The sequence below is a fragment of the Macaca nemestrina genome, chromosome 10 (genome assembly GCF_043159975.1).
Source record: "Macaca nemestrina isolate mMacNem1 chromosome 10, mMacNem.hap1, whole genome shotgun sequence".
NCBI classification, from domain to species: domain Eukaryota; kingdom Metazoa; phylum Chordata; class Mammalia; order Primates; family Cercopithecidae; genus Macaca; species Macaca nemestrina.
In genome coordinates, this window is record NC_092134.1 from 139,617,470 (window position 1) to 139,627,016 (window position 9,547).

At 49.4% G+C, this 9,547-nt stretch overlaps 1 protein-coding gene across 6 annotated transcripts in view; it reads left to right on the top strand.

The window, feature by feature from the left end:
• LOC105484140 (calcium release activated channel regulator 2A) overlaps positions 1-7,403 on the top strand; it is a 209,418-nt gene extending 202,015 nt beyond the window's left edge. For all 6 annotated transcript variants that reach the window (XM_071072352.1, XM_071072351.1, XM_011745470.3 and 3 more), the window contains 3 exons: positions 1,841-1,942; positions 4,180-4,256; positions 5,773-7,403. In XM_071072352.1, the coding sequence (XP_070928453.1) occupies positions 1,841-1,942; positions 4,180-4,256; positions 5,773-5,857 (264 nt within the window). In that variant the 3' untranslated portion in view covers positions 5,858-7,403. The remainder of the gene's footprint in view (positions 1-1,840; positions 1,943-4,179; positions 4,257-5,772) is intronic.
• The last annotated feature ends 2,144 nt before the right edge of the window (positions 7,404-9,547 follow it).

Genomic DNA, 9,547 nt, shown 5'->3' on the forward strand with positions numbered 1-9,547 from the left:
TTCCAAATAATAACAAAACCCGGGGTAGAATTCTGCCCTGGGATTTCAAGTCTGATGCTCATATTTTCAGAGTTTCCATGTCAAGAAATCCCACAAGCCTTAATCATTCCTCACACATAAATCTACAAATATCTCTCTCCCATGTGCTCTAAACAGCAAGCTGCTTGGCCCATTTCCCTGCTTCCTCCTCCTTTCTTCCCTTTCCGTGAAAAGCTCTTCACACAAGTATCGTGTGGCACAGCACGGTCAGAGGAGGGGGTGTTCCCATTAGCGAACGCTCTGGCTAATAGGGGGGCCACAGGATTTCATATATGCCATGAGTGGCTTTCTCACTTTCAAGTAGTTGGAATATGTACAATCCACTTAGCACATCAACTGCAGTGTCCAGAATTTAATCTATTTTTGAGGGGTCAGAAGACACTCTTAAGATCTTGTAGTGCCTTTGAGTCATCATTGCAAACACACATTATCGTCTCACCAATAGATACCATGTTTAGAGAGTTCCAGTTAATAAGACACTAAGTAGCAGAGACTTGATTGGAAATAAGAATCTAGAGGAAAAGGCTGAAGAATGAGGACCCATATACTCAAGAGTTCTCATAATTCAGTGCTTATGGTGTTGAAGGTTCTTTTGGATTCTCTGAGCCTTAACTTTCTCGTTTGGTAAATAAGAATTTTTTTCCCCCTATTGAACTGCAGTAAAAATGAATGCACAGATTAAGGAAACATTGAGGCTTAATTTCAAACATAATAGCATTTAAACTTAAAATCGGTATACCTGTAAGATGGACTTTGGACATTTATTTGAAATGCTCAAGTAAAGCAGCTAAAGTATTGGCAAAACTGTAACTGCTTATTAGCTTCTGTTATCCCACAGGTCCCTCTATTTAGTAAAACATTTAGCTACAATGAATAACTATTTGTTACTAAATTATGATTAAAAGCCCCTAATTAAATATTTAAGTAAAAATAACAACCTTCTTCAATGTGCACATTACCACATTCACTCACTGAATGGCAGTCGGTGGTCCCGGGCCCTTTGGGCGCCCTCAGGAGAGATGCCTACAGTGCTCCTTTCACCAGGGAGGAGGCGGAGACCCGGGAGGAGGCCCCTGGCTGGTAAGCCACAGCCACTGTGGGAGTAAACAGTGTGATACCTTGAATAAACCTGTGACTTCTGGCCCAAGCAGTGCAGCTGCTATGGCCACAATGTTCCTTCTCATACAGGGCTTTCTTCAGAGCCAGAGCACCCAGTGACAGGGGTCTGTGGTGCCCGCCTCCAGCAAGGCACATGGCAGTCATTTATGGAGCCTTGTGGGCGCAAGACCATGAGGCAGATTTGGATCCAACCCTCAGAAGCTTATGTGCTATCATGAGGCCTCTGGTGATACAGTTTCTAACCAAAGCAGCCTCCAGAACAACTCCAAGCCATGGGGCATTGATGGCCTTGGTCCATCGGACTAAGCCTGGCCATTTAGGAATGCCCTGGAAGGGGGCATGTGGCCTGTTGGCATCAACTGTCCCCTCATCCAGCACACCTGGGGGCCTGCTGTTCCATCTAAGATCCAAGGAGCATCGTGAAGTGGGAGTGGTCATTGCACACACAGGGACTGGGAGACAGCACAGGCAGGCCTGGGGCACCTTGCAGAAATGTGATAAACTGAGGCTCTTGGAGAAGGCGGCTGTTTTCTGCTTTCAGGATGATTCTATTACGGCCTCACTTTTTATGGCAGCAGGGCATTCTCAAGCCAGGTCCCATCTGTCCAGCTGACATTGTCAGTCTGCCCTCTGGGCAATCCTGTGACACCCCTCTCAGTTGAAAACATTTTCTGTTCTGCAGGAAGCTGTGGGAGACCGGGTTCCTGTTCTTCTGCTGGGTAATAAGCTTGACAACGAGAAAGAGCGGGAAGTCCCCCGGGGCCTCGGAGAGCAGCTTGCCAAGGTAAAGAGCAAGCGACAGAGTGTAACCCTGAGGGAAGTCGGGCAAGTGCCCAGGAGCCTTGGTGGGGACTTTCTCTGGAAGTCATGGGAAGGGAGCAGCTGGGAAAGATGGGTGCCTTGGCATCATGGGAGTGGCCCAGCTCCTGTGCATGTAGAACTCTGCACAGAAAGCCACAGGTTGCAAGACGGGGTTGGTTAGGGACCACTAGGGTGTGGGGAATTATCCTAAATCCCTTCCTTGTAACTCAGAATTATAAATTCTAAGATAGCAATAATTTACTTATTTCAGTCCCCCTCCAATCTGCATTTCCACTTGATCAGTCCCAGGGATGAGAAGCTCACTCCATAAAGCAGTGTGTTCTTCTGTAGACCACTGTGTTAGAGAGTTCATCCTTTCTGTCAGGATGGAGCCTCAAAGTTGTGAACTCAAGATAAACCCAGGAGACACACTGGAAAACCTACCATTAAAATAAGCATGGGGCCTCTTGCCCAAAAATGGAATCAGTGGGGCTTAACAGAAATCAGGCAACAAAGCGTGGTTCCTTGGCTTCTTTTACTGCCTCAGAGTTTGGTTTTCATGAAACTGTGTGTCTGGAAGGATGGGGTGCTTACCAGCCCCATGATTCTGTAATTCTTCGCATGCTCGTCCTAAACAGGGTTTCATGAGTTCAGAGCCTGGGAGAATAAGCACAGATGGTAAGACTCAAGGAAAAAGGAGGAGGAAGGGCCTGACAGGTGTCTACATGGAGGGTCACTAGACAGGTACATGTCCACAATTCCAAAATCCAAAAAGCTCTGAAAACAGAAAGAGTTGTTTTGCATTTTATCTGGCAGAAAAATCTGACCAGAAATGACATGAGGCTATTCATGGTTGTAACCTCGCTTTGAAAAGGTGAATATTCACATGTCTCACTGAAGCAATAGTAATATGTTTGATTATAGAGTGCTGTCTAAAATCCACTGAGGGTGTTATATAATACATAATATATACATGTATTACCTTTCTAAGATTCGGAAAATTCTGGATTTCAAAATACACCTGGACCTAAAGAGTCTATCCATTTTCTTTTCTTTTCTTTCTTTCTTTTTGTCAGTGGAAAAAAAAAACAAAAACAAAAACACTGAGACTCAGGAGTTAAGTGATACATTCGTATTATCACAGCTCATCCGAGGTGGGATCGGAACTCAAAGCAGGAAGGCAAATCATGTCTTCCAGTTCTAAGTCCTATGTCCTTCTCTCCCCACTATTCCCACCCCATGGAACTTCTACTCTTTGACAGACTGACCCAAGAGATGGCAGATCTGAGAGAAAGGCGGACAGGGAGAGAGAGAGCCCCTGGGGCTGGGTGAGAGGGGCAGAGGGCGGAGCTGCCTGTGGGTGTAGGTGGGGAAAGCTGCATTGGGAGCATGGCAGAGCCTCCTGAGCTACAGCCACAGAACTGTCCTTGCTCAGCTGGCCTGCATCCCCTCAGGGCATCAGCCTCCAAGAAGAGGCCATCTAAAACCAGGGCCCTGTGCCATCAGCATTGTCGTCATGACACCAGTCATCTGTTAATGGGAGTGATCAGTGGAATACGATGAGCCTTAGCCAAGGGCTCCCGCACCATGCAGGCAGCACAGCCTCATCCTAATGAGCTGATGGCCAGTCCAGTGCACCAGTGCTGACAGCCAGGGCAGCTAGAGTATTAATTAACTGGGGTGAAAGAGAATTCCTACTGGAGTGCCTCATGAAACCTGTCCCCGAGGCCTATGGAGTGCCACTGTCTTGGGGAAAGCATGCTGCAAGGAGCTCTGCCATTGACTCACTGTGGGACTGAACGAGCCAGCCAAGTGCCCTCTGTCACAGCAGCTTGCCTGCTTGTGAAGGGGGAAGAATGTTGCCCGCCCTGGCCTTTGTGTCTTTGCCTGAGTCACAGAGCTGGTGAAACCTGGAATGAGCATGTGTGTACTTGACAGTAGTTTGGGAAAGTATAAAGAGGCACTAAGACAGCGTATGGTTTCGTTGTTTTACAATTGTTATAGCTCACCTGGGAGATGGTTACAGAGCTTGCATTAGTCAGGGAGCCTGTGGAGACAGAAATCAGCCATGTACAGAGTGAGGAAGGATTATGAGGAGGTCAAGGAGCCTGCGAGAGGAAGCGAAGGCTGTAGGTAGATGCACAAGGGGTGTCTCCCACCACCCCCCACAGTCCCCTCTCACTCCAGTACTCTTGTATTCACTCTGTTTTATGATTCCAGGACAACAATCTGATCTTCTATGAATGCAGCGCCTACTCTGGTCACAACACCAAAGAGTCCCTGCTCCATCTGGCCAGGTAAAGAGACGTGCTCCCCAGGTGCAGTAACTGCTGTGTCCAGCTGTGTCTGCCTTCAGGGAGGCACCGTATTTCCCGCCACCCAGGCCACGCCTCTGACCCCCTTTCCTCCCTATTGGCCGGAGCCCTCTGAGTACAGGCAATGGGGTCCTAGGCCTTTGTATGGGATTGCAACATCAGGAACAGCTTTCTGAAACAATGCTGTTGGGAAAGAAAGCATCCCTGCCTGTCGCCCCCATTGCAGTCTTCGAATTCTGAGTCTTAAAGGCTGCCTTTTCCTAGGGATGCTCTTTTTAAATGCAAATCCTTCTGGGAAAGGTCAGATCAGAGGCTCCTCAGCACTGGCTGAAGTCTTAGCAGGGACTAGCTGGAAGCCAGCTGGGGGCAAGATTGGGTTATAATGTGAGTTCCTGGGTGTGGGAGGAAGGAGTGGGTGTAGAAACCAGAAAGAAGAGGAGCTGTGATGGGGAATCAATGGGAGGTAACCAAGGTAATGATGCTGGTAACATGAAAAGACTGGTTCCTTAAGGCCCTGCCTACACCAGAAATTTAAACAACAAAACCACGCTGGGACTCATTTCCAATACTTAAGCGTTCACTCATTCATTCATCCATCTAGGCCGTCATTTCATTCCATCTATTCATCCATCCAATAAACACTTAACAGAGCCCATTTTGTGCTCAGCACTCATTCTGGGGCATTTAAAAATATTTTTCTTTGAGTAATTAAGAGCGCAGAACAACTCCTCTGTGCATTGGCGAGGTGATGGGGTTATGGAGTATCAGAAGGAAACATTCTGGTCTGTTCTCTGCCCCTGACTCCCTGGGCAAACGCCCTGCCTCTCTGAGGTTTGTCAGGAAGGTAGGAACACCAGTCATGCCTTCCTTCCCTGCCCACTCACAGGTTGTTGAGAGAATCCAAGGAGATGTGTAATGCAAAAGCGTTTTGAAAGTATAAAGCAGAGACAAGGTGTTCACCATTATTTTTAATTCCTCACCTCCTACAATTAATCTGGAGCTTTGGCCACATGGCACAGCCCTACTGCAGAGGTCACAACCCATCAGTATATTTTGGAGCCTCGCCTGTGTGCTGGTGACTGTGATAGGCTGCAGAGGCACGGAGACCAAAGAGAGGTCTCGCTCCCAAGCAACTCATTTTCGGCCGAGGGAGACAGCCGGGGAAGCCACGCGTTGTGACGCTGGGTGGTGGGGTCATGACAGAGGAAGGGTCAGATGCTGTCAGGGGCACGTGGGCTTACCTAGAGGATCAGAGAGGCTTCCTGGAGGAGATGTCTTGAAGGATCCATGTCGACTAAACTCTCTGGCTTTACAATTACAGTTGTGCACCTGTACTGTCCAGGGGGAGATGTTCAGGACTCTCTCTGATGCCATGGTGAGGGTGGGTTCTCTCCGTATGGCCCAGATGGCCTGTAACCTGAGGGTGGCTGGTCCAGGTTGCCAGCCCCTGCGCCTATCAACTTCTCCATCACTGACACTATCTCTTCCCCTCTCCCAGGTTCCTCAAGGAGCAAGAAGACACAGTGAGAGAGGACACCATTCAGGTCGGCCACCCTGCTAAGAAGAAATCCTGCTGTGGCTGATAGGGTCCTACCAGGACGGCCCCCAGCAAGCCTGAGGTCACAGAGCCTGCCCTGATCCTGCACACGGCTCCTGCACAGATGCCGCCCACGGGGGCCCGCCCAGTCCTTTTCTTTGTCAGTCACTCGCCTCCCCCAAAAGGAAGGGAAGCACATCCCATCAGGAGAGCTGCTCTTGGAGCATCTCAGAGTCTTTTCTGTCCTTTCTCTTTCCAGACCCCAGATGCCCATCCCTCCTTTGTCGTCGTTGTTGTGTTCCCTGACTTAGTTTCCTAAGGGAAAGAAACAGATGGGCTTTTCCAGAAAAGCCACCACGTGCCTTCTCCACCCCGCTTCTCCTCCCCTTGCCCTTCGGAGCCTCAGCACTGCTGTTGCCATAACAACCATGCGGGCCCGACTTGCGGCTTCCTGCAGGCCAAAGGTACAGCACTCAGGTGCTGCCAGGGTGGTTAATCTTGCTTGGCCCCTGTTCTCCAGCGGCCAAAGGGATATTTTATACCTGCTTCGCGGACCTCGAGATACCCAGGTTGTTGACTGCAGCAAACCAGGGTGGCCACATTCTATTCTACCCCCAGCCCGGGGGCTCTGCTCGTTCCTTACTCCCAGCTTTGAGCCTTCCCTCTCAGCACCATGCCCGCTGCCTTTGTCCCCTTGGGTTTTCTGGAACGGTGCCTTAGGGAGAACCGACAGCCTTTCCTCCTTGCCCCCCACCTACAACCCTGACTCCAGGGTGGACTGTGGGTGATAAGTGTACGCCTGGGGTTAGGGAGTGGGTTGACTTCCCACTTAACTTTGACTGAGAAATGAAAAGAAAACTAGTGGAGAAAAGCCATCTGCTGCTAAACAGAGCGACCATTTCTGGAGGGTACAAATGAGGTATATATAGCTATATAAAAGCCATTTTCTAAATGTTTCTCAAAATAGCTCTTTGAAAAATCATACGTGATGATTAACAGGGTAGACTGACACGCAGGCAGTGGGGCCCAGTGCGAGGGCCGTAGTTACTGACTTCATTTTATTTTCTTTTACTTTATTTCAGAACACTGTATTTTTTTTTCAGTGTGGCTGTGATATTGACATTTTGCTGGTGTTTGAGAAGTGAACAGAATGTAACTGCTGGCTTCAGCACCCCCGATTGCAATTGCACAGGGCACTTGGACTGGGGGAATGATCTGAGCCCCGTGGGATTCCTGCAGTTGGGTGGTGGTGCGCTCCCAGCCAGCTCCAGCATCACTAGCCGGCTGTCACAGTACTCTTGCCCTGAGTAGGAAGTCGAATGAAAGTTATTACAAAGATAACTGCCAATCACTGGGCCTGCAGACCCAGGCCCCCACAGGAAAGTGGGTAGTCCACACCCAAGTGGGGCACAGAGAGAGGGAGAAGGGCAGAAAGTGTCCACAGGCTTCCAACAAGATAATTGAAGACAACCCCACACAGCCACATGGATGGGGGAGACCACTGGCCAGAGTTCTCAAGGTATTCCAACAGCCTCCTCCCAGACTCCCAAAACAGTCAGAGGCTCTCTGGGTCCCCAGGCAAGTACCTACCTCTTTTTTGCAGACTTCTCTTTCATCAAGCACTTGCAGGAACCAGGGAGCCCGTGGAGGGTGCCGAACAAAAATGAGAACTGGGTACCAGGAGGTGCTCCATGACCCTAAGCAAGCCCACTGCCTCCTTGGCCCCCACCACGTCAGTAAAATGAAGGGACTGGATATTTGATGCTTTGAGCTCTTCCTGCTCAGATGCACAGGATGACGTATTTATTTTCCATCATCGGCTGGCCCTGGACCCCAGTCCAAGGTTAAAGAGAATTCACAGGAAACTCCCTTCCCCTAGGGAAGAGCAGTGGTGATGGTTCCATTAATAGGATGAGGCAGGGAGAGGGGATGCATGGGTCACCCAGAGGTGGCCCTCCCGTGTGTGTGTGTGTGTGTGTGTGTGTGTGTGTGTGTGTGTGATGTGCGTGAAGGGAAAGGAAGAACAGAAGGTCATGGTGGCTGTGGAGAAAGTAAACTCACTCTTCTGCATTTGACAAACAGCAGCTATAGCTATCGGGATTTATGAGGCAAGCAGACCATTCCTGGGGTTCCCTAAGCCCACAAATGTCTTTATTCCTAATTCCTTGCCCCTGCTTTCCGCTGCATTCTTCCATTTAGAAACAGGCCATGCAAGGTTTAGGGCAGAAAAGGGTGGCCCTAGTGCCCTAGTGCCTGGCCTTCTGGCCTGTGGGGTAAATCACCATGAGTCTTCAAAGGAGAGAAAGGAGCAGGGTGGGTCTTCGGGCCTCTGATGCTCTCTTCCCCAATTCCCCTTTTAAAAAGAGGAGAGGGCCGAGTGTGGTGGCTCACACCTGTAATCCCAGCTGAGCCAGAGGATCATTTGACACCAGAAGTTTGACACCAGCCTGAGTAACATAGCAAGACCCTACCACTACAAAAAAAAAAAAAAAAAAAAAATTAGCAGAGCATGGTGGCATGAGCCTGTAGCTTTAGCTACTTAGGAGGCTGAGCCAGGAGGATCACTTGAGCCCAGGAGTTTGAGGTTTAAAGTGAGCTATGATGGTGCCACTGCACTCCAGCCTGAGGGACAGAATGAGATTCTATCTTTAAAAAAAGAGTGGAGGATTGGGACTCCAGAGGAACTCTGAGCAGTTCTTTGTCCCCAGCTGTCAGCTCCCCTCCTCCCATTCCTTTTAAGCCACCATGTTGATCAGAGCCGCCCTGGGCTGTCACTCTGGCCCAGAGGCTGCCAGAGAAACCTTCTGGCTCTGTGTCATTCACATCGTAATGGCCTTGAGCAAGTCGCTTAACCAGGATCCACGTTTATCTGTAGATTGAAATTTTCAATGTGTACCTCACAGGGTCATTTTAGTATTAGATGAGGTCACGAATATAAAGTACCTAGCAACGTGCCCAGACTATAAGAGGTGTTAATAAGTAGGGGCTATTTTTGTTGCCAACATCGAGTTGCTGTCCTGGCCACTTGCCTTGCTTCAGTTTTATATTTAGAACCAGCTAACAGTTACTAAGCATCTGCCCAGAACTGGGCACGTTCACAAACACAACCTCGTTTGAGCATCCGTTTGCCCGAGTTCTGAGCTCATGTCTGGCTTGCCTCTTGCTGTTCTTTGTGCCTATGAGTTTCCTAGGTTTCTGGTTTTTCTATCAGTGCCTATAGGCTTCCAGTGCCTGTTGCCTGATTCCAGCACCCAGTTCTCTCTCCTTCCCTCTCTGTGGTGCTCCAGGAACCACTCGGCAGCTCAGACCTGGTCACAACTCCTGGGACTTTACCAATGAATGACCTGTGCTCATTGCCATCCCTGGCTCTCGCCTGCTCCCTGTTCTTACACCTTTTGCTTCTTCTAGGGACAGATGCTGCCCTCAGCCCTGAGTTGCCAAACCAAGAACCTCATCACAACCCAGTGCCCCAGCTGCTTTGCTCCTTGTCTAGCATTTGTTTCACCCCACACTCTCTGTGGGACTTTTTTTGTTCCCCTGTGATAACTTAGCTTTCTGCCTGCTCCTCATCCTATACTCTTTCTCTATTCTTAATACTTCTACCCTCTCGGAGAGGCTTCTTCTCCCTGCTTTCCTCCTGGGCCCAGGCCAGGCCATACCTACAGAGTCTATTAAAAGTGGCTCAACCGTTTGTCTCTGTCACTATCGGTCACTGCTCCAACGGAGCTTGAACCAA